The sequence below is a fragment of the Crinia signifera genome, chromosome 9, assembly GCF_055691185.1.
Source record: "Crinia signifera chromosome 9, ASM5569118v1, whole genome shotgun sequence".
NCBI classification, from domain to species: domain Eukaryota; kingdom Metazoa; phylum Chordata; class Amphibia; order Anura; family Myobatrachidae; genus Crinia; species Crinia signifera.
Window position 1 is genome coordinate 167,534,689 of NC_139225.1, and position 26,650 is coordinate 167,561,338.

At 49.2% G+C, this 26,650-nt stretch overlaps 1 protein-coding gene across 3 annotated transcripts in view; it reads left to right on the forward strand.

The window, feature by feature from the left end:
* The window catches only part of PPP1R13L (protein phosphatase 1 regulatory subunit 13 like), an 85,551-nt gene that overhangs the window by 28,134 nt on the left and 30,767 nt on the right, over positions 1-26,650 (forward strand). For 2 of the 3 annotated variants that reach the window (XM_083160416.1, XM_083160418.1), the window contains exons 2-6: positions 11,182-11,273; positions 21,559-21,680; positions 21,774-22,263; positions 24,320-24,412; positions 24,484-24,569. In XM_083160416.1, coding sequence (XP_083016542.1) covers positions 11,182-11,273; positions 21,559-21,680; positions 21,774-22,263; positions 24,320-24,412; positions 24,484-24,569 — 883 coding nt within the window. The remainder of the gene's footprint in view (positions 1-11,181; positions 11,274-21,558; positions 21,681-21,773; positions 22,264-24,319; positions 24,413-24,483; positions 24,570-26,650) is intronic. The other variant, XM_083160417.1, reaches the window with a different exon arrangement.

Below are 26,650 nucleotides of genomic sequence, written 5' to 3' on the forward strand. Positions count from 1 at the left end.
TGCTGTATATATAGGTGGTCGAGCCACAGTCCCCAGCATGAGCCCAGCCACTGGGAGGGTTCCTGCTCCAGCACCATGTGCATACTGCTGCTGTGTATATATAGGTGGGTCGAGCCACAGTCCCTGCATGAGCCCCAGCCACTGGGAGGGTTCCTGCTCCAGCACCATGTGCATACTGCTGGTGTGTATATATAGGTGGTCGAGCCACAGTCCCAGCATGAGCCTAGCCCCTGGAGGGTTCCAGCTCCAGCACCATGTGCATACTGCTGGTGTGTATATATAGGTGGTCGAGCCACAGTCCCAGCATGAGCCAGCCACTGGGAGGGTTCCAGCTCCAGCACCATGTGCATACTGCTGGTGTGTATATATATATATATAGGTGGTTGAAGCCACAGTCCCAGCATGAGCCCAGCCACTGGGAGGGTTCCTGCTCCAGCACCATGTGCATACTGCTGCTGTGTATATATAGGTGGTCGAGCCACAGTCCCAGCATGAGCCCAGCCCACTGGGAGGGTTCCTGCTCCAGCACCATGTGCATACTGCTGCTGTGTATATATAGGTGGTCGAGCCACAGTCCCTGCATGAGCCCCAGCCACTGGGAGGGTTCCTGCTCCAGCACCATGTGCATACTGCTGGTGTGTTATATAGGTGGTCGAGCCACAGTCCCAGCATGAGCCAGCCACTGCGGCTGCAATAGTTAAATCACATTCCTATGCTCTCCAGCTGCTGGGGAAACTACATATCTATACAGATATTCTGCTAGGGCATTCTGAGATATGTAGTTCCCCAGAAATTGGAGAGCTACCATATACACCCCTTCTGTATATACACTAAAAGGGGCATACAGATGGGGCGATTTCAGCACCTTTTCTAGGCAATGTGCCTAGATCGCTAAGAAATGGAGCATGGATTGCTCCGTGTGTATGCCCTACAGCGATGGTGATGTGTGGTCCAGCACGATTGCTCAGCACACAGCATCGCAGGACACCCGCGAGGTGTGCTGAAGCACGTCGCCCCATGTGTACAGGGCTTTAGTGTGAGGCCCCCATACATTAGGTATATGTCTATGTAGAGATCTGTGCATGGGCTGATGCTGGGAACACTGCAGCATACACAGGATGCACAGTCCTTAGTTGATGAACTGCACATGCCAGCATCCTTTGCATCAGTTTCAGCATGGCTGTGACCGGACGCCTGCCCTTCAGACCCACAGATAGCAGATTCTGGTCTCATGAGATCTGACCAGTAGGGGATTCCCTCTAACTGGCAGTGACTACCTGTGGATGGGTATATTGCTGCCACCACCCAACTTCTCCCACTTGGTGTTTGGAACCAACGTTACCTCCTCAGGCACTATATGGATGCACAGGACTGGTGCACTCGCCTCATAGCTCTCACTGGCTGCCTGATGGCCAGGCACTATATGGATGTATAGGACTGATGCCTCCTGTCAGTGCTCAGAGCCACCGTACCCCCCCCCCACCTCACAGTTCTCACTGGCTGCCTGATGCCCAGGCACTATATGGATGTACAGGACTGATGCCTCCTGTCAGTGCTCAGAGCCACCGTACCCCCCCCCCACCTCACAGTTCTCACTGGCTGCCTGATGCCCAGGCACTATATGGATGTACAGGACTGATGCCTCCTGTCAGTTCTCAGAGCCACCGTACCCCCCCCCCCACCTCACAGTTCTCACTGGCTGCCTGATGCCCAGGCACTATATGGATGTATAGGACTGATACCTCCTGTCAGTGTTCTGATCCGGTGTCCCCCCCCCCCCCCCCCCCTTCACCTCATAGCTCTCACTGGCTGCCTGATGCCCAGGCACTATATGGATGTACAGGACTGATGCCTCCTGTCAGTGCTCAGAGCCACCGTACCCCCCCCCCACCTCACAGTTCTCACTGGCTGCCTGATGCCCAGGCACTATATGGATGTACAGGACTGATGCCTCCTGTCAGTTCTCAGAGCCGGTGTCCCCACTCACCTCATAGCTCTCACTGGCTGCCTGATGCCTAGGCACTATATGGATGTAGAGGACTGATGCCTCCTGTCAGTGCTCAGAGCTGGTGTCCCCCCTCACCTCATAGCTCTCACTGGCTGCCTGATGCCCAAGCATTATATGTATGTATAGGACTGATGCCTCCTGTCAGTGCTCAGAGCCGGCGTCCCCCCTCACCTCATAGCTCTCACTGGCTGCCTGATGCCCAGGCATTATATGGATGTATAGGACTGATGCCTCCTTTCAGTGCTTGGAGCCGGTGTGTCCCCCCTCACCTCATAGCTCTCACTGGCTGCCTGATGCCTAGGCACTATATGGATGTAGAGGACTGATGCCTCCTGTCAGTGCTCAGAGCTGGTGTCCCCCCTCACCTCATAGCTCTCACTGGCTGCCTAATGCCCAGGCACTATATGGATGTACAGGACCAGTGCCTCCTGTCAGTTCTTCGGAGCCGGTGTCCCCCCTCACCTCATAGCTCTCACTGGCTGCCTGAAGCCCAGGCACTATATGGATGTACAGGACCAGTGCCTCCTGTCAGTTCTTCGGAGCCGGTGTCCCCCCTCACCTCATAGCTCTCACTGGCTGCCTAATGCCCAGGCACTATATGTATGTACAGTACTGGTGCCTCGTGTCCGTTCTCAGAGCCGGTGTCTCCCCTCACCTCATAGCTCTCACTGGCTGCCTGATGCCTAGGCACTATATGGATGTAGAGGACTGATGCCTCCTGTCAGTGCTTGGAGCAGGCGTCCCCCTCACCTCATAGCTCTCACTGGCTGCCTAATCCCCAGGCACTATATGGATGTATAGGACTGATACCTCCTGTCAGTGTTCTGATCCGGTGTCCCCCCCCCCCCCCCTTCACCTCATAGCTCTCACTGGCTGCCTAATCCCCAGGCATTATATGGATGTATAGGACTGATGCCTCCTGTCAGTGCTCAGAGCCGGCTCCCCCCCCTCCCTTCACCTCATAGCTCTCACTGGCTGCCTGATGCCTAGGCACTATATGGATGTAGAGGAGTGGTGCCTCCTGTCAGTGCTCAGAGCCGGCTCCCCCCCCCCTCCCTTCACCTCATAACTCTCACTGGCTGCCTGATGGCCAGGCATTATATGGATGTATAGGACTGATGCCTCCTGTCAGTGTTCTGATCCGGTGTCCCCCCCCCCCCTTCACCTCATAGCTCTCACTGGCTGCCTGATGTCCATGCACTATATGTATGTACAGTACTGGTGCCTCGTGTCCGTTCTCAGAGCTGGCGTTCCCCCTCACCTCATAGCTCTCACTGGCTGCCTGATGCCTAGGCACTATATGGATGTAGAGGACTGATGCCTCCTGTCAGTGCTTGGAGCAGGCGTCCCCCTCACCTCATAGCTCTCACTGGCTGCCTGATGCCTAGGCACTATATGGATGTAGAGGACTGATGCCTCCTGTCAGTGCTTGGAGCAGGCGTCCCCCTCACCTCATAGCTCTCACTGGCTGCCTAATCCCCAGGCACTATATGGATGTATAGGACTGATACCTCCTGTCAGTGTTCTGATCCGGTGTCCCCCCCCCCCCCCCCCCTTCACCTCATAGCTCTCACTGGCTGCCTAATCCCCAGGCATTATATGGATGTATAGGACTGATGCCTCCTGTCAGTGCTCAGAGCCGGCTCCCCCCCCCCTCCCTTCACCTCATCGCTCTCACTGGCTGCCTGATGTCCAGGCAGTATATGGATGTACAGGACTGGTGCCACCTGTCAGTGCTCAGAGCCGGCGTCCCCCCTCACCTCATAGCTCTCACTGGCTGCCTGATGCCTAGGCATTATATGGATGTAGAGGAGTGGTGCCTCCTGTCAGTGCTCAGAGCCGGCTCCCCCCCCCTCCCTTCACCTCATAACTCTCACTGGCTGCCTGATGGCCAGGCATTATATGGATGTATAGGACTGATGCCTCCTGTCAGTGTTCTGATCCGGTGTCCCCCCCCCCCCCTTCACCTCATAGCTCTCACTGGCTGCCTGATGTCCATGCACTATATGGATGTATAGGACTGATGCCTCCTGTCAGTGTTCTGATCCGGTGTTCCACCTCACCTCATAGCTCTCACTGTCTGCCTGATGCCCAGGCAGTATATGTATGTACAGGACTGGTGCCTCGTGTCAGTGCTTCGTAGCTGGTGTCCCCCCTCACCTCATAGCTCTCACTGCCCAATGCCCAGGCACTATATGTATGTACAGTACTGGTGCCTCGTGTCAGTTCTCAGAGCCGGTGTCCCCCTCACCTCATAGTTCTCACTGGCTGCCCGATGCCCAGGCACTATATGTATGTACAAGACTGATGCCTCCTGTCAGTGCTCAGAGCTGGTGTCCCCCCTCACCTCATAGCTCTCACTGCCCAATGCCCAGGCACTATATGTATGTACAGTACTGGTGCCTCATGTCAGTTCTCAGAGCCGGTGTCCCCCTCACCTCATAGCTCTCACTGGCTGCCTGATGCCAAGGCATTATATGGATGTATAGGACTGATGCCTCCTGTCAGTGTTCTGATCCGGTGTCCCCCCCCCCCCCTTCACCTCATAGCTCTCACTGGGTGCCTGATAGCCAGGCACTATATGTATGTACAGGACTGGTGCCTCCTGTCAGTGCTTCGTAGCTGGTGTCCCCCCTCACCTCATAGCTCTCAATGCCCGATGCCCAGGCACTATATGTATGTACAGGACTGGTGCCACCTGTCAGTTCTCAGAGCCGGTGTCCCCCCTCACCTCATAGCCATACTTGCCTACCCTCCCGCATTTAGCGGGAGTCTCCCGTGTTTTCAATCCTCCTCCCGCTCCCCCGCAAATCCCTATGTTCCTCCCGTTTTTTTTGTCCCCTTACCGAAAAAACAGACTGCGCATGCGCGAACGCGATGCTCCGGGGGCGGGGCCTTTATGCGCGACGTTGTGACATCATTCTGTCTGCCATCGCGGGGCTGTGTGGGTATTGGTGTCCGTGGGAGGGAAGAATCTGAGTAGCAGCAGCAGCAGCGTGAGTAGGAGGGCGGCAGGGAGAAGACCCGAGGTGCGGCTGCGGCAGCGGCAGCCACTGATTGATGGGGTAGGATGAGGATGACAGCTGGGGAACCTCCGCCCTTCAGATGCACAGCAGCTCCGTGACTGCGCTCTCTGCAGGGAAGAGGAGGATGCTCCGCCCCCACATCCCCGGCTTCCTCATCTGCCTGGCCGGCTGACTGTACTCCCTGCCCACATGGGGGACAAGGACAGAGCTCAGCGTCCTCACCGGGGACCGGATCCTCACAGCCATCGTAGGTTACAGTATATAAGGGGGGGCGATATGTGTATAAAAGGTGTGAGTGCGGTGGGTTAGAAATAGGTAGGTATATAAGAGTATAATGGATGTGGGGGCCTGGTAGTAATATATGTAATGGATGTGGGGGGCTAATAGTCATGTATGTATAATAGATATGGGGGCTGATAGTCATGTATAATGGATGTGTGTGTGGGGGGGGGTGATAGTTATGTATAATGGATGTGGGGCTGATAGTCATATATTTAAGTATGTATAATAGATGTGAGGGTCTGATAGTCATATATGTATAATGGATTTGGGGGGGGGTAGGCATATGTGTATATAAGGGTTGGATGTGTGGGGGTGATATACATACAATATATATCAACAGTCAGGATGCCAACACTGGATTATTGACAGTCGGCATTCCAATTGGTGAGTATGTGGGGCGGGTTAGTCACTAGCAGGGAGGGTTATAGTCAGCTGCAGGTGGGGCATAGGGTTAGGCTACAGGTGGGGCGTAGGGTTAGGCTGCAGGTGGGGCGTAGGGTAGGCTGCAGGTGGGGCGTAGGGTTAGGCTGCAGGTGGGGCGTAGGGTAGGCTGCAGGTGGGGCGTAGGGTAGGCTGCAGGTGGGGCGTAGGGTTAGGCTGCAGGTGGGGCGTAGGGTTAGGCTGCAGGTGGGGCGTAGGGTTAGGCTGCAGGTGGGGCGTAGGGTTAGGCTGCAGGTGGGGCGTAGGGTTAGGCTGCAGGTGGGGCGTAGGGTTAGGCTGCAGGTGGGGCGTAGGGTTAGGCTGCAGGTGGGGCGTAGGGTTAGGCTGCAGGAAAGGAAGCTTAGCGGGGGCAGGGAGAGGGTGAGTATAACTATACCTGTTTCTCCATCGGGATGCCTGTGTCTGTATTTTGACCACCAGCATCCTGGCCGCCTGTCTTCGGAAGTATCCCAGGTAATCTTATCATAGTCCAGAGGTGTTTTACACTGAGGGATGAGGGGGAGGGTTGTCAGGCCAGCGGCGTAGGTTATCAGACATTGTGGTACGAGTGCGGTGGCCCTGCGGGATGCCAGACAGAGGCTGGCATCCCGAAGGGAATGTCTGCCCCCTTAAAAAACCTAAGGCATCCGACCCATTATTGTGGTGTGAGCTTTGAGGTGGAGGTGTGAGGGCTGGGAAAGTTCTGGGACATGATCTTTGCTGTTTAGATAGGTGGATGTTTCTGTTTAGGACAGGATTATAATAGAGGGAGACTATGTAAGAAATGTAATGTAAAAAAAAAAAACATTTAAAACTGACAGTTTAACAAATATATTTGCTATTATTGCTGGTATAAATTGTATAGTTAAATTGTTTTAACGTTTAAATAATTGTATGTTCTGTGAAGTCAGTGATGCTCTTATTAGTGTATATATACTGTATATAGTGGGACTCGTATGTTTAAGTGCAGTGCTGTATGTTGGTTTTAGAGCTCTTTCCTCTGGGTGTAATCGAGGTTTGCCTATTCTCCCACATTCAGTGGAATGCTCCCATTTTTTTCCCAGTTTCCCCTCCCTCTTTCTTTACTCAACACTCGCTCTCATCTGCCACTGCAGGACACGCCCCTTAGTGGGTGGAGTTAGACACGCCCTCTGGGTGGAGCATGACACACCTCTCAGCAGAGCGGCACATTCTACGATCAGCTAAAATCTCCCTCAAAATAGTTTTCAAAAGTAGGCAAGTATGCCTCATAGCTCTCACTGGCTGCCTGATGCCCAGGCATTATATGGATGTATAGGACTGATGCCTCCTGTCAGTGCTCAGAGCCGGCGTTCTCCCCCCCCCCCTTCACCTCATAGCTCTCACTGGCTGCCTGAAGCCCAGGCACTATATGTATGTACAGTACTGGTGCCTCGTGTCAGTGCTCAGAGCCGGCGTTCTCCCTCACCTCATAGCTCTCACTGGCTGCCTAATGCCCAGGCACTATATGTATGTACAGTACTGGTGCCTCCTGTCAGTTCTCAGAGCCGGTGTCCCCCCTCACCTCATAGCTCTCATTGGCTGCCTGAAGCCCAGGCACTATATGGATGTACAGGACCAGTGCCTCCTGTCAGTGCTCAGAGCTGGTGTCCCCCCTCACCTCATAGCTCTCACTGGCTGACTAATCCCCAGGCACTATATGTATGTACAGTACTGGTGCCTCGTGTCCGTTCTCAGAGCCGGTGTCCCCCCTCACCTCATAGCTCTCACTGGCTGCCTGATGCCAAGGCATTATATGGATGTATAGGACTGATGCCTCCTGTCAGTGCTCAGAGCTGGCGTTCCCCCTCACCTCATAGCTCTCACTGGCTGCCTGAAGCCCAGGCACTATATGGATGTACAGGACCAGTGCCTCCTGTCAGTTCTTCGGAGCTGGTATCCCCCCTCACAGCTCTCACTGGCTGCCTAATGCCCAGGCACTATATGTATGTACAGTACTGGTGCCTCGTGTCCGTTCTCAGAGCCGGTGTCCCCCCTCACCTCATAGCTCTCACTGGCTGCCTGATGCCAAGGCATTATATGGATGTATAAGACTGATGCCTCCTGTCAGTGCTCAGAGCCGGCATTCCCCCTCACCTCATAGCTCTCACTGGCTGCCTGAGGCCCAGGCACTATATGTATGTACAGGACTGGTGCCACCTGTCAGTTCTCAGAGCCGGTGTCCCCCCTCACCTCATAGCTCTCACTGGCTGACTGATGCCTACCCCCTCCCTTCCTCTTTTGGTGTGCGTGGTGGTAAAGACTGGACATAACATCCGGCCAAGGCTAGTCTTTGTGCTGCAGCGTTGAACAATAAAAATAACAGCATTCCCCAACATTTTAGATTTTTTGGCCTTATCTGCACTGGCTTCAGCCACCAGGAACTCTGACGTTACTGTCAATATTTCCCCTTCATGGCATTTTGCCACAAGCGTTTATTCTGTGGTGCCCATCTGTAGTTGCGTGGCCTGTAGATCCAATATTGCCAGGTCTAGGATAATGGACGCCCCGTCTACATATAAGAGGAGATAGTGACATTAAGTAGGTGATTTGTGACTGCTTGTCCTTCCCTGCAGGGAAGTCACAGATTGACCAGATATTCCCCATGCCTCTTACCTCCTGCCTTGTGTCTACTGTCCACGTGTTGCAGAGTTGAGCTGGGAGCTGCGGGTTGCATAATGCCAGGAGGGTGTAACACTGAGGACAAACTGTTCCTGAGCACAGATATCAGGACAGTTCTCATCCCCCAATACTGAGTGTCATTACCTGTGTCTGTGGGCCTGCATAGTGCAGTGCTAACACCCGCATGGGACTTGCTCCCGTCTTCAGCCTCTGTTATTACAGACCTGCCTGGGACAGTGCAATATATGGGAACACTCTTAAGGAGTACATTTATTAAGATGGGTGTTGTGTTGAAAATGGGATGTTGCTAATGGCAACCAATCTGATTCTATCTATTGTCTTGTAGAAGGTGCTATGTGATTGGTTGCTATGTTCCCATGTATTCCCCTGCTGTGCACACATCTGGTCTGTAATATTGGAGTGCACCTCCCTGTGTGTGTCAGTATCTGCATTGCTGTGTCAGCTGGGACACGTTACTGCTCATATAGTGCATGCGTCAGTTTCTGTGTTGCTGTGTGCGCTATGACAAGTTGCTACTCATATATTGCATGCGTCAAATTCTGTGTTGCCGTGTGCGCTGGGACACGTTACTGCTCATATAGTGCATGTGTCAATGTCTGCATTGCTGTATGCGCTGGGACACGTTACTGCTCATATAGTGCATGTGTCAATGTCTGCATTGCTGTATGCGCTGGGACACGTTACTGATCATATAGTGCATGTGTCAATGCCTGCATTGCTGTATGCGCTGGGACACGTTACTGCTCATATAGTGCATGTGTCAGTCTGCATTGCTGTGTGCGCTGGGACACGTTACTGCTCATATAGTGCATGTGTCAGTGTCTGCATTGCTGTATGCGCAGGGACACGTTACTGCTCATATAGTGCATGTGTCAGTGTCTGCATTGCTGTATGCACTGGGACACGTTACTGCTCATATAGTGCATGTGTCAATGCCTGCGTTGCTGTGTGCGCTGGGACACGTTACTGCTCATATAGTGCACGTGTCAGTGTCTGCGTTGCTGTATGCGCTGGGACACGTTACTGCTCATATAGTGCATGTGTCAATGTCTGCATTGCTGTGTGCGCTGGGACACGTTACTGCTCATATAGTGCATGTGTCAATGTCTGCATTGCTGTATGCGCTGGGACAAGTTACTGCTCATATAGTGCATGTGTCAATGTCTGCATTGCTGTGTGCGCTGGGACACGTTACTGCTCATATAGTGCATGTGTCAGTGTCTGCGTTGCTGTATGCGCTGGGACACGTTACTGCTCATATAGTGCATGTGTCAGTGTCTGCATTGCTGTGTGCGCTGGGACACGTTACTGCTCATATAGTGCATGTGTCAGTGTCTGCATTGCTGTATGCGCTGGGACACATTACTGCTCATATAGTGCATGTGTCAATGCCTGCGTTGCTGTGTGCGCTGGGACACGTTACTGCTCATATAGTGCATGTGTCAGTGTCTGCGTTGCTGTATGCGCTGGGACACGTTACTGCTCATATAGTGCATGTGTCAGTGTCTGCGTTGCTGTGTGCACTATGACACGTTACTACTCATATAGTGCATGTGTCAGTGTCTGCGTTGCTGTATGCGCTGGGACACGTTACTGCTCATATAGTGCATGTGTCAGTGTCTGCTTTGCTGTGTGCACTAGGACACGTTACTGCTCATATAGTGCATGTGTCAGTGTCTGCGTTGCTGTGTGCGCTGGGACACATTACTGCTCATATAGTGCATGTGTCAGTGTCTGCGTTGCTGTGTGCGCTAGGACACGCTACTGCTCATATAGTGCATGTGTCAGTGTCTGCGTTGCTGTGTGCGCTGGGACACATTACTGCTCATATAGTGCATGTGTCAGTGTCTGCGTTGCTGTATGCGCTGGGACACGTTACTGCTCATATAGTGCATGTGTCAGTGTCTGCGTTGCTGTGTGTGCTATGACACGTTACTACTCATATAGTGCATGTGTCAGTGTCTGCGTTGCTGTATGCGCTGGGACACGTTACTGCTCATATAGTGCATGTGTCAGTGTCTGCTTTGCTGTGTGCGCTAGGACACGTTACTGCTCATATAGTGCATGTGTCAGTGTCTGCGTTTCTGTATGCGCTGGGACGCGTTACTGCTCATATAGTGCATGTGTCAGTGTCTGCGTTGCTGTGTGCGCTAGGACACGTTACTGCTCATATAGTGCATGTGTCAGTGTCTGCGTTGCTGTGTGCGCTGGGACACGTTACTGCTCATATAGTGCATGTGTCAGTGTCTGCGTTGCTGTATGCGCTGGGACACGTTACTGCTCATATAGTGCATGTGTCAGTGTCTGCGTTGCTGTATGCGCTGGGACAGGTTACTGCTCATATAGTGCATGTGTCAGTGTCTGCGTTGCTGTATGCGCTGGGACACGTTACTGCTCATATAGTGCATGCGCAGAGAGAGCGCCCTTAGTGGCCAGTCCTATCATTGCTCTTCTCCATACCGGACCTCGGCCACGTTTCCCAGCTCCAGCATGTCCTGTTCTGAGCTATTTGTGTTCTCACAATTACCCTGTAAATAAGCTGCCTCTCCCTCCTTTCTCTCGCCCCAGGGTAATAATCCACCACCCATAAGCCTGCTGCGAGGTTCACACAGGAGTGTTCAGCACATTCCTAGCCGCTGCCTCATGCCTCTCTCCTCCCTCTCTGTGTGATGACCCTAGCTCCAGTCTCTGTCATGTGTCTGCCATTCTACCTCCTGCTGGCACTCCGGCTGCATAGCCAATCTCTATCCCCATACCATCACTAATGGAAGTTCTTCTTCCCAGGGCTAAGCTGGTTGGCTGGCGAGACAACCTCCGCAAGATGGCAGGCGACCAGGTGAAATCCACGCCGTCTCTTCTGGATCTCAACTTCCGATGTAAGTGCTCTGTGTGTGTGTGCTCCGTAAGTATAGTTATACTGTACACTATATACTTATACACTTGTGGGTCGCCAAGTCCACCGCAAAACCCAATACTTTGATTTTTAACTTTTTGTTGGGGGGGGGGTGGGGGGTGTCTCGAGCCCAGGGTCTCGACCAGGACTGACCAGCCACAGGTTGATGCTTTGGCTGGGGGACCTTGTATACAAAGTGTCCCCCTACTGTGGCATTACAGGGATGACTGTTGGAGCTCGGGGCTTGTTATAAAAATACGGGGGGACCCCTAGACTTTTTATCTCCTGTATTTTTCGTAACCTGGACTGGTCCAAGAGCTCGTGGTTAGTTATACTGATTTTCCGTGCGATGCTTCAGCTAAATGTCGTATTTTGAGCTGATTTCATGGACGAATTCACCAGTACGAATGATTGTAAATTAGCCGATCAGGTAGAACTCTATGGCCAGATACGGCAAAGTTCTGACAATGGTGTACTCATTCGTACAGCCAGTTTCAGTGGAGATTGCTGTTTGTAAATTAGCCAAACACCGGGTTCAGGCCGTGATTGCGATCAAATGGGTGCATTCGTACCAATTCCATCTCAGTAAATTCCCCCCCATAGAGGTGAGGAGTAGTTTGATAGAGATATATATCCAGCGGATGGATTTTGAGTCTCTGAGTGATATAAGCAGATGGATTGTGAGTCTCTGAGTGATATATATATATATATATATATATGTTTTGGAGAATCCGCACTCACGGCTAGCCCTTGTCAACTTTCGGGGTGCTCCACTTAAGTAAACATCCAATGATGTTCCCAATATAGCACAGGTGTAGAGCCAGAAACAGTACTTGAAGTGCTTGTGCTGTACGGATGTGCCTGGTGATCTGTCTTGACAAAGGCCCTCTAGTGGCCGAAACGTCGACTCCAATACAAAAGTAAGATGTTTTGTATCCTAAACAAGTACCATTAAACTGCAATTGATCTTATTGGTGAGTGCTCCTTGTGGATCTGTTTCTGGCTCTACACCTGTGCTATATATATATATATATATATATATATATATATATATATATATATATATATATATATATATATATATATATATATATATATATATATATATATATATATATATATATATATATATATATATATATATATATATTTTGGACATTTATCTCTTGTTAAGGCTTAATACCCAGTATGTGAAGGGACATCACTGTTCTCCGGTCGCCTTCCCTTCCAATTTTTAATTAATCATGCTACGTAATGGCTCAATCAGCCCCAGGGATTCAGTTCGGAAAACTTGTGTGGAGCTCATTACTGTATTGCACGTAACATAACATACAGTAACATAGTTCTCATGCTATATTACTGTACTGCACGTAACATAACATACAGTAACATAGGTCTCATGCTATATTACTGTACTGCACGTAACATAACATACAGTAACATAGTTCTCATGCTATATTACTGTACTGCACGTAACATAACATACAGTAACATAGTTCTCATGCTATATTACTGTACTGCACGTAACATAACATACAGTAACATAGGTCTCATGCTATATTACTGTACTACATGTAACATCACATACAGCAACATAGGTATCATGCTATATTACTGTACTGCATGTAACAACATACAGCAACATAGTTCTCATGCTATATTACTGTACTGCACGTAACCTAACATACAGCAACATAGGTCTCATGCTATATTACTGTACTACATGTAACATAACATACAGTAACATAGGTCTCATGCTATATTACTGTACTGCATGTAACATAACATACAGTAACATAGGTCTCATGCTATATTACTGTACTGCACGTAACATAACATACAGTAACATAGGTCTCATGCTATATTACTGTACTACATGTAACATCACATACAGCAACATAGGTATCATGCTATATTACTGTACTGCATGTAACAACATACAGCAACATAGTTCTCATGCTATATTACTGTACTGCACGTAACATAACATACAGTAACATAGGTCTCATGCTATATTACTGTACTACATGTAACATAACATACAGTAACATAGTTCTCATGCTATATTACTGTACTGCACGTAACATAACATACAGTAACATAGGTCTCATGCTATATTACTGTACTGCACGTAACATAACATACAGTAACATAGGTCTCATGCTATATTACTGTACTGCACGTAACATAACATACAGTAACATAGGTCTCATGCTATATTACTGTACTGCATGTAACATAACATACAGTAACATAGGTCTCATGCTATATTACTGTACTACATGTAACATAACATACAGTAACATAGTTCTCATGCTATATTACTGTACTGCACGTAACATAACATACAGTAACATAGGTCTCATGCTATATTACTGTACTGCACGTAACATAACATACAGTAACATAGGTCTCATGCTATATTACTGTACTGCACGTAACATAACATACAGTAACATAGTTCTCATGCTATATTACTGTACTGCACGTAACATAACATACAGTAACATAGGTCTCATGCTATATTACTGTACTACATGTAACATACCATACAGCAACATAGGTCTCATGCTATATTACTGTACTACATGTAACATAACATACAGCAACATAGGTCTCATGCTATATTACAGTACTGCACGTAACATAACATACAGTAACATAGGTCTCATGCTATATTACTGTACTGCACGTAACATAACATACAGTAACATAGTTCTCATGCTATATTACTGTACTGCACGTAACATAACATACAGTAACATAGGTCTCATGCTATATTACTGTACTGCACGTAACATAACATACAGTAACATAGGTCTCATGCTATATTACTGTACTGCACGTAACATCACATACAGCAACATAGGTCTCATGCTATATTACTGTACTGCACGTAACATAACATACAGCACACATAGGTCTCATGCTATATTACTGTACTGCACGTAACATAACATACAGCAACATAGGTCTCATGCTATATTACTGTACTGCACGTAACATAACATACAGCACACATAGGTCTCATGCTATATTACTGTACTGCACGTAACATAACATACAGCAACATAGTTCTCATGCTATATTACTGTACTGCACGTAACATAACATACAGCACACATAGGTCTCATGCTATATTACTGTACTGCACGTAACATAACATACAGCAACATAGTTCTCATGCTATATTACTGTAATGCACGTAACCTAACATACAGTAACATAGTTCTCATGCTATATTACTGTACTGCACGTAACATAACATACAGTAACATAGGTCTCATGCTATATTACTGTACTGCACGTAACATCACATACAGCAACATAGGTCTCATGCTATATTACTGTACTGCACGTAACATAACATACAGCACACATAGGTCTCATGCTATATTACTGTACTGCACGTAACATAACATACAGCAACATAGGTCTCATGCTATATTACTGTACTGCACGTAACATAACATACAGCACACATAGGTCTCATGCTATATTACTGTACTACACGTAACATAACATACAGCAACATAGGTCTCATGCTATATTACTGTACTGCACGTAACATAACATACAGCACACATAGGTCTCATGCTATATTACTGTACTGCACGTAACATAACATACAGCAACATAGTTCTCATGCTATATTACTGTAATGCACGTAACCTAACATACAGTAACATAGTTCTCATGCTATATTACTGTACTGCACGTAACATAACATACAGTAACATAGGTCTCATGCTATATTACTGTACTGCACGTAACATAACATACAGTAACATAGTTCTCATGCTATATTACTGTACTGCATGTAACATAACATACAGTAACATAGGTCTCATGCTATATTACTGTACTGCACGTAACATAACATACAGTAACATAGTTCTCATGCTATATTACTGTACTGCACGTAACATACCATACAGCAACATAGGTCTCATGCTATATTACTGTACTGCACGTAACATAACATACAGTAACATAGTTCTCATGCTATATTACTGTACTGCACGTAACATAACATACAGTAACATAGTTCTCATGCTATATTACTGTACTGCACGTAACATACCATACAGCAACATAGGTCTCATGCTATATTACTGTACTGCATGTAACATAACATACAGCAACATAGGTCTCATGCTATATTACTGTACTGCACGTAACATAACATACAGTAACATAGTTCTCATGCTATATTACTGTACTGCACGTAACATAACATACAGTAACATAGGTCTCATGCTATATTACTGTACTGCACGTAACATAACATACAGTAACATAGTTCTCATGCTATATTACTGTACTGCACGTAACATACCATACAGCAACATAGGTCTCATGCTATATTACTGTACTGCACGTAACATAACATACAGTAACATAGTTCTCATGCTATATTACTGTACTGCACGTAACATAACATACAGTAACATAGTTCTCATGCTATATTACTGTACTGCACGTAACATACCATACAGCAACATAGGTCTCATGCTATATTACTGTACTGCATGTAACATAACATACAGCAACATAGGTCTCATGCTATATTACTGTACTGCACGTAACATAACATACAGTAACATAGTTCTCATGCTATATTACTGTACTGCACGTAACATAACATACAGTAACATAGGTCTCATGCTATATTACTGTACTGCACGTAACATAACATACAGTTACATAGTTCTCATGCTATATTACTGTACTGCACGTAACATACCATACAGCAACATAGGTCTCATGCTATATTACTGTACTGCACGTAACATAACATACAGTAACATAGTTCTCATGCTATATTACTGTACTGCACGTAACATACCATACAGCAACATAGTTCTCATGCTATATTACTGTACTGCATGTAACATAACATACAGCAACATAGGTCTTATGCTATATTACTGTACTGCACGTAACATAACATACAGTAACATAGTTCTCATGCTATATTACTGTACTGCACGTAACATAACATACAGTAACATAGGTCTCATGCTATATTACTGTACTGCACGTAACATAACATACAGTAACATAGTTCTCATGCTATATTACTGTACTGCACGTAACATACCATACAGCAACATAGGTCTCATGCTATATTACTGTACTGCACGTAACATAACATACAGTAACATAGTTCTCATGCTATATTACTGTACTGCACGTAACATACCATACAGCAACATAGGTCTCATGCTATATTACTGTACTGCACGTAACATAACATACAGTAACATAGTTCTCATGCTATATTACTGTACTGCACGTAACATACCATACAGCAACATAGGTCTCATGCTATATTACTGTACTACATGTAACATAACATACAGCAACATAGGTCTCATGCTATATTACTGTACTACATGTAACATAACATACAGCAACATAGGTCTCATGCTATATTACTGTACTACATGTAACATAACATACAGCAACATAGGTCTCATGCTATATTACTGTACTACATGTAACACACCATACAGCAACATAGGTCTCATGCTATATTACTGTACTACATGTAACATAACATACAGCAACATAGGTCTCATGCTATATTACTGTACTACATGTAACATAACATACAGCAACATAGGTCTCATGCTATATTACTGTACTACACGTAACATAACATACAGTAACATAGGTCTCATGCTATATTACTGTACTGCATGTAACATACCATACAGCAACATAGGTCTCATGCTATATTACTGTACTGCATGTAACATAACATACAGCAACATAGGTCTCATGCTATATTACTGTACTACATGTAACATCACATACAGCAACATAGGTATCATGCTATATTACTGTACTGCATGTAACAACATACAGCAACATAGTTCTCATGCTATATTACTGTACTGCACGTAACATAACATACAGTAACATAGTTCTCATGCTATATTACTGTACTGCACGTAACATAACATACAGTAACATAGTTCTCATGCTATATTACTGTACTGCACGTAACATAACATACAGTAACATAGTTCTCATGCTATATTACTGTACTGCACGTAACATAACATACAGTAACATAGGTCTCATGCTATATTACTGTACTGCACGTAACATAACATACAGTAACATAGGTCTCATGCTATATTACTGTACTACATGTAACATAACATACAGCAACATAGGTCTCATGCTATATTACTGTACTACATGTAACATACCATACAGAAACATAGGTCTCATGCTATATTACTGTACTACATGTAACATAACATACAGTAACATAGGTCTCATGCTATATTACTGTACTACATGTAACATAACATACAGCAACATAGGTCTCATGCTATATTACTGTACTACATGTAACATACCATACAGAAACATAGGTCTCATGCTATATTACTGTACTACATGTAACATAACATACAGCAACATAGTTCTCATGCTATATTACTGTACTACATGTAACATAACATACAGCAACATAGGTCTCATGCTATATTACTGTACTGCATGTAACAACATACAGTAACATAGGTCTCATGCTATATTACTGTACTACATGTAACATACCATACAGCAACATAGGTCTCATGCTATATTACTGTACTACATGTAACATACCATACAGCAACATAGGTCTCATGCTATATTACTGTACTACATGTAACATAACATACAGCAACATAGGTCTCATGCTATATTACTGTACTACATGTAACATAACATACAGCAACATAGGTCTCATGCTATATTACTGTACTACATGTACCATAACATACAGCAACATAGGTCTCATGCTATATTACTGTACTGCACGTAACATAACATACAGCAACATAGGTCTCATGCTATATTACTGTACTACATGTAACATACCATACAGCAACATAGGTCTCATGCTATATTACTGTACTACATGTAACATACCATACAGCAACATAGGTCTCATGCTATATTACTGTACTACATGTAACATACCATACAGCAACATAGGTCTCATGCTATATTACTGTACTACATGTAACATAACATACAGCAACATAGGTCTCATGCTATATTACTGTACTACATGTAACATAACATACAGCAACATAGGTCTCATGCTATATTACTGTACTGCACGTAACATACCATACAGCAACATAGTTCTCATGCTATATTACTGTACTGCACGTAACATAACATACAGCAACATAGTTCTCATGCTATATTACTGTACTACATGTAACATCACATACAGCAACATAGGTATCATGCTATATTACTGTACTGCACGTAACATAACATACAGTAACATAGGTCTCATGCTATATTACTGTACTGCACGTAACATAACATACAGTAACATAGTTCTCATGCTATATTACTGTACTACATGTAACATAACATACAGTAACATAGGTCTCATGCTATATTACTGTACTACATGTAACATAACATACAGCACACATAGGTCTCATGCTATATTACTGTACTACATGTAACATAACATACAGCAACATAGTTCTCATGCTATATTACTGTACTACATGTAACCTAACATACAGCAACATATGTCTCATGCTATATTACTGTACTACATGTAACATAACATACAGTAACATAGGTCTCATGCTATATTACTGTACTACATGTAACATACAGTAACATAGGTCTCATGCTATATTACTGTACTACATGTAACATACCATACAGTAACATAGTTCTCATGCTATATTACTGTACTACATGTAACATAACATACAGTAACATAGGTCTCATGCTATATTACTGTACTACATGTAACATAACATACAGTGTATGGTGGGGGATAATGACCACGTCTGGCTGTGTCTCTGACACCCCCCCCCCCCCCTCAGTGTGCATGGTGGGGGATAATGACCACGTTTGGCTGTGTCTCTGCCCCCCCCCCCCCACCCCTCAGTGTGCATGGTGGGGGATGATGACCACGTTTGGCAATGTTTTTGACACCTCCCCTTCCCCCTTCATCTCAGTATGTATGGTGGGGGATAATGACCACGTCTGGCTGTGTCTCTGCCCCCCCCCCCACCCCTCAGTGTGCATGGTGGGGGATGATGACCACGTTTGGCTGTGTCTTTGCCCTCCCCCACCCCTCAGTGTGCGTGGTGGGGGATAATGACCACGTTTGGCTGTGTCTCTGACCCCCCCACCCCTCAGTGTGCATGGTGGGGGATAATGACCACGTCTGGCTGTGTCTCTGCCCCCCCCCCTTCCCCTCTCAGTGTGTATGGTGGGGATAATGATCACGTTTGGCTGTGTCTCTGCCCCCCCTCCCACCCCTCAGTGTGCATGGTGAGTGATAATGACCACGTTTGGCTGTGTCTCTGACCCCCCACCCCTCAGTGTGCGTGGTGGGGGATAATGACCACGTCTGGCTTTGTCTCTGACCCCCCACCCCTCAGTGTGCATGGTGGGGGATAATGACCACGTCTGGCTGTGTCTCTGCCCCCCCCTCCCTTCCCCTCTCAGTGTGTATGGTGGGGATAATGACCACGTTTGGCTGTGTCTCTGCCCCCCCCCCCACCCCTCAGTGTGTATGGTGAGTGATAATGACCACGTTTGGCTGTGTCTCTGCCCTCCCCCACCCCTCAGTGTGCATGGTGGGGGATAATGACCACGTTTGGCAGTGTCTCTGACCCACCCCCCCACCCCTCAGTGTGCATGGTGGGGGATAATGACCACGTCTGGCTGTGTCTGTGACCCCCCCCCTCAGTGTGCATGGTGGGGGATAATGACCACGTTTGGCTGTGTCTCTGACCCCCCACCCCTCAGTGTGCATGGTGGGGGATAATGACCACGCCTGGCTGTGTCTCTTACCCCCCCCCCCACCCCTCAGTGTGCATGGTGGGGGATAATGACCACGTCTGGCTGTGTCTCTGACCCCCCCCCCTCCCTCCCCCCACCCCTCAGTGTGCATGGTGGGGGATAATGACCACGTCTGGCTGTGTCTCTGACCCCCCCCCCCCTTCCCCTCTCAGTGTGTATGGTGAGGGATAATGACCACGTCTGGCTGTGTCTCTGCCCTCCCCCATCCCTCAGTGTGCATGGTGGGGGATAATGACCACGTCTGGCTGTGTCTCTGCCCCCCCCCCCCCTCAGTGTGCATGGTGGGGGATAATGACCACGTTTGGCTGTGTCTCTGACCCCCCACCCCTCAGTGTGCATGGTGGGGGATAATGACCACGTCTGGCTGTGTCTCTGCCCCCCCCCCCCCCCACCCCCTCAGTGTGCATGGTGGGGGATAATGACCACGTCTGGCTGTGTCTCTGCCCTCCCCCACCCCTCAGTGTGCATGGTGGGGGATAATGACCACGTCTGGCTGTGTCTCTGCCCCCCCCCCCCCCCTCTCAGTGTGCATGGTGGGGGATAATGACCACGTTTGGCTGTGTCTCTGACCCCCCACCCCTCAGTGTGCATGGTGGGGGATAATGACCACGTCTGGCTGTGTCTCTGCCCCCCCACCCCCTCAGTGTGCATGGTGGGGGATAATGACCACATCTGGCTGTGTCTCTGCCACACCCCCCCCCCCCCTCAGAGTGCATGGTGGGGGATAATGACCATGTCTGGCTGTGTCTCTGCCCCCCCCTCAGTGTGCATGGTGGGGGATAATGACCACGTCTGGCTGTGTCTCTGCCCCCCCCCCTCAGTGTGCATGGTGGGGGATAATGACCACGTCTGGCTGTGTCTCTGCCCCCCCCCCTCAGTGTGCATGGTGGGGGATAATGACCACGTTTGGCTGTGTCTCTGACCCCCCACCCCTCAGTGTGCATGGTGGGGGATAATGTCCACGTCTGGCTGTGTCTCTGCCCCCCCCCCACCCCCTCAGTGTGCATGGTGGGGGATAATGACCACATCTGGCTGTGTCTCTGCCACCCCCCCCCCCCCCCCCCTCAGTGTGCATGGTGGGGGATAATGACCACGTCTGGCTGTGTCTCTGCCCTCCCCCACCCCTCAGTGTGCATGGTGGGGGATAATGACCACGTCTGGCTGTGTCTCTGCCCCCCCACCCCTCAGTGTGCATGGTGGGGGATAATGACCACGTCTGGCTGTGTCTCTGCCCTCCCCCACCCCTCAGTGTGCATGGTGGGGGATAATGACCACGTCTGGCTGTGTCTCTGCCCTCCCCCACCCCTCAGTGTGCATGGTGGGGGATAATGACCACGTCTGGCTGTGTCTCTGCCCCCCCCCTCAGTGTGCATGGTGGGGGATAATGACCACGTCTGACTGTGTCTCTGCAGCTTTGGCGGCTGAGGAGCTGAGTATGAAACAAATGGAGCTGAATTCTGCTACAGCCAAACTGGATGAGCTGAGACTGGAGCTGGAGAAGCGCAGGCCATCCAGCAGCCCCAGGAAAGGGGAGGTATGTACAATGTTCTCCTAGAGGGTGTGAGTGGGCTCCGTCTGGCAGTCGGCCATTATCTGATCCATTCTCTCTTTGCATTCACCATCACAGAGCAGCGAAGTTCTGAGCTCCATGACCACCCTGTCCCCATCCCTCACACGTCGTTCTCAGCCAGCCCAGACATCGCTCGCTCCAATCTCCTCTCTACATCCTCAGAGACCCTGGACTCCAGAGCCGGCATTTTCTGCCCCAAAAGCTCCGTCATTGACCACGAATTCCACGTCCACTGTCCCGAAACTGTCCCTCAGCTCCTCCCCCAACCTTACACGCAAGTCCTTATCCATGGAGAATACAGACCCCTTTATGACTGTCCCGTCGCGGCCTGGCTGGGGACGGCCTTCCTCACCCCGCATGCAGTACTATGAGCGGCCTGTCCCCACTTCCTCATCACGTCTCTCTTCCGGCTCCTATGACTATGCCATGGGCCCCAGATTATCCCCACAGGGCTCTGATGGACCATCAGCTGGGATGTATGCAGAATGGGCCCCACCGCAGAGGTCCCCATCACCTTACGATGCACAGCCAAGGTTCTCAGGTGACTGTACGTACATTGCATTGTGTTGGGTGTTGTGTAGCAGAGGAAGCGTTATCTGATAGTGTTAGTGATGTAGCAGAGACAGAACAGGCTGTAACAGTGGTGCAAGGCCCAATAGATGGAGCATTGTCTGATAGTGTTAGTGATGTAGCAGAGACAGAACAGGCTGTAACAGTGGTGCAAGGCCCAATAGATGGAGCATTGTCTGATAGTGTTAGTGATGTAGCAGAGACAGAACAGGCTGTAACAGTGGTGCAAGGCCCAATAGATGGAGCAGAGGGAGCATTGTCTGATAGTGTTAGTGATGTAGCAGAGGCAGGACAGGCTGTAACAGTGGTGCAAGGACCAATAGATGGAGCATTGTCTGATAGTGTTAGTGATGTAGCAGAGGCAGGACAGGCTGTAACAGTGGTGCAAGGACCAATAGATGGAGCATTGTCTGATAGTGTTAGTGATGTAGCAGAGACAGGACAGGCTGTAACAGTGGTGCAAGGCCTGATAGATGGAACATTGTCTGATAGTGTTAGTGATGTAGCAGAGACAGAACAGGCTGTAACAGTGGTGCAAGGCCCAATAGATGGAGCATTGTCTGATAGTGTTAGTGATGTAGCAGAGACAGAACAGGCTGTAACAGTGGTGCAAGGCCCAATAGATGGAGCAGAGGGAGCATTGTCTGATAGTGTTAGTGATGTAGCAGAGGCAGGACAGGCTGTAACAGTGGTGCAAGGACCAATAGATGGAGCATTGTCTGATAGTGTTAGTGATGTAGCAGAGGCAGGACAGGCTGTAACAGTGGTGCAAGGCCCGATAGATGGAGCATTGTCTGATAGTGTTAGTGATGTAGCAGAGACAGGACAGGCTGTAACAGTGGTGCAAGGCCCAATAGATGGAACATTGTCTGATAGTGTTAGTGATGTAGCAGAGACAGGACAGGCTGTAACAGTGGTGCAAGGCCCGATAGATGGAGCATTGTCTGATAGTGTTAGTGATGTAGCAGAGACAGAACAGGCTGTAACAATGGTGCAAGGCCCAATAGATGGAGCATTGTCTGATAGTGTTAGTGATGTAGCAGAGACAGAACAGGCTGTAACAGTGGTGTAAGGCCAGATAGATGGAACATTGTCTGATAGTGTTAGTGATGTAGCTGTCTGATAGTGTTAGTGATGTAGCTGTCTGATAGTGTTAGTGATGTAGCAGAGGCAGGACAGGCTGTAACAGTGGTGCAAGGCCCGATAGATGGAACATTGTCTGATAGTGTTAGTGATGTAGCAGAGACAGAACAGGCTGTAACAGTGGTGCAAGGCCAGATAGATGGAACATTGTCTGATAGTGTTAGTGATGTAGCTGTCTGATAGTGTTAGTGATGTAGCTGTCTGATAGTGTTAGTGATGTAGCAGAGGCAGGACAGGCTGTAACAATGGTGCAAGGCCCAATAGATGGAACATTGTCTGATAGTGTTAGTAATGTAGCAGAGGCAGGACAGGCTGTAACAGTGGTGCAAGGCCCGATAGATGGAACATTGTCTGATAGTGTTAGTGATGTAGCAGAGACAGGACAGGCTGTAACAGTGGTGCAAGGCCCGATAGATGGAGCATTGTCTGATAGTGTTAGTGATGTAGCAGAGGCAGGACAGGCTGTAACAGTGGTGCAAGGCCCAATAGATGGAACATTGTCTGATAGTGTTAGTGATGTAGCAGAGGCAGGACAGGCTGTAACAGTGGTGCAAGGCCCGATAGATGGAGCATTGTCTGATAGTGTTAGTGATGTAGCAGAGGCAGGACAGGCTGTAACAGTGGTGCAAGGCCCGATAGATGGAGCATTGTCTGATAGTGTTAGTGATGTAGCAGAGGCAGGACAGGCTGTAACAATGGTGCAAGGCCCGATAGATGGAGCGTTGTCTGATAGTGTTAGTGATGTAGCAGAGGCAGGACAGGCTGTAACAGTGGTGCAAGGCCCAATAGATGGAGCATTGTCTGATAGTGTTAGTGATGTAGCAGAGGCAGGACAGGCTGTAACAATGGTGCAAGGCCCGATAGCTGTAACAGAATGTTCTTTGCCTCAGATGACGCCAGTTCCTTGCGCCGTCGGCCTCCCCAGCGCAGCTGGAATGAGTCTGATCTGGATACAGTGTATGAGAAGAAGGCTTCTCAGGAGAGTAAGTGATACTTCCGGAGTGTGAGTGAGGCTGTGATTGGCGTCCATGCTAACCTTATTCCGCCATTGCAGGGTCTGATCGAGCATCTCTAGGGGGAGTTCCTGTGGTGAAGGCCTGGCGGGAGAGTAGCCTGGATTCTGCTCCAATGAAGGGCGCAGTAAGTGTTAGTCCAGCACCGAGGACACTGTATTGGTGCAGACGCTGAAGCCGCGATTACACATTACAAGATGGCACTATTTGTAGGGGAGCAGGTCTTTCTTGAGGGTACCCCCACTTTCTGGGCATGGAGACGATTGTGTCATGAAGGGGGTGAACAAGATGCCCAAATGTTTCTGTGGCAGAAAAACAAGGTTCTTAAACAACTCTTCTCACAGCGTAAGTTACACAGGGCTGGTACCTGCCGGTGTAATGACGAGGGGCGGGTACCTGCCGGTGTAATGACGAGGGGCGGGTACCTGCCGGTGTAATGACGAGGGGCGGGTACCTGCCGGTGTAAATGACGAGGGGCGGGTACCTGCCGGTGTAATGACGAGGGGCGGGTACCTGCCGGTGTAATGACGAGGGGCGGGTACCTGCCGGTGTAATGACGAGGGGCGGGTACCTGCCGGTGTAATGACGAGGGGCGGGTACCTGCCGGTGTAATGACGAGGGGCGGGTACCTGCCGGTGTAATGACGAGGGGCGGGTACCTGCCGGTGTAAATGACGAGGGGCGGGTACCTGCCGGTGTAATGACGAGGGGCTGGTACCTGCCGGTGTAATGACGAGGGGCGGGTACCTGCCGGTGTAAATGACGAGGGGCGGGTACCTGCCGGTGTAATGACGAGGGGCTGGTACCTGCCGGTGTAATAACGAGGGGCGGGTACCTGCCGGTGTAAATGACGAGGGGCGGGTACCTGCCGGTGTAATGACGAGGGGCTGGTACCTGCCGGTGTAATGACGAGGGGCGGGTACCTGCCGGTGTAATGACGAGGGGCGGGTACCTGCCGGTGTAATGACGAGGGGCGGGTACCTGCCGGTGTAAATGACGAGGGGCGGGTACCTGCCGGTGTAATGACGAGGGGCGGGTACCTGCCGGTGTAAATGACGAGGGGCGGGTACCTGCCGGTGTAATGACGAGGGGCGGGTACCTGCCGGTGTAATGACGAGGTGCGGGTACCTGCCGGTGTAATGATGAGGGGCGGGTACCTGCCGGTGTAATGATGAGGGGCGGGTACCTGCCTGTGTAAATGACGAGGGGCTGGTACCTGCCGGTGTAATGACGAGGGGCGGGTACCTGCCGGTGTAATGACGAGGGGCGGGTACCTGCCGGTGTAATGACGAGGGGCGGGTACCTGCCGGTGTAATGACGAGGGGCGGGTACCTGCTGGTGTAATGACGAGGGGCGGGTACCTGCCGGTGTAATGACGAGGGGCGGGTACCTGCCGGTGTAATGACGAGGGGCGGGTACCTGCCGGTGTAATGACGAGGGGCGGGTACCTGCCGGTGTAATGACGAGGGGCGGGTACCTGCCGGTGTAATGACGAGGGGCGGGTACCTGCCGGTGTAATGACGAGGGGCGGGTACGTGCCGGTGTAATGACGAGGGGCGGGTACGTGCCGGTGTAATGACGAGGGGCGGGTACGTGCCGGTGTAAATGACGAGGGGCGGGTACCTGCCGGTGTAAATGACGAGGGGCGGGTACCTGCCGGTGTAAATGACGAGGGGCGGGTATCTGACGGTGTAAATGACGAGGAGCGGGTACCTGCCGGTGTAATGACGAGGGGCGGGTACCTGCCGATGTAATGATGAGGGGCGGGTACGTGCCGGTGTAAATGACGAAGGCCGGGTATCTGCCGGTGTAAATGACAAGGGGCGGGTTCCTGCCGTGTAAATGACAAGGGGAGGGTACCTGCCGGTGTAATGACGAGGGGCGGGTACCTGCCGGTGTAAATGACGAGGGGCGGGTACCTGCCGGTGTAAATGACGAGGGGCGGGTACCTGCCGGTGTAAATGACGAGGGGCGAGTACCTGCCGGTGTAAATGACGAGGGGCGAGTACCTGCCGGTGTAAATGACGAGGGGCGGGTACCTGCCGCTGTAAATGACGAGGGGCGGGTACCTGCCGGTGTAAATGACGAGGGGCGGGTACCTGCCGGTGTAAATGACGAGGGGCGGGTACCTGCCGGTGTAAATGACGAGGGGCGGGTACCTGCCGGTGTAAATGATGAGGGGCGGGTACCTGCCGGTGTAAATGACGAG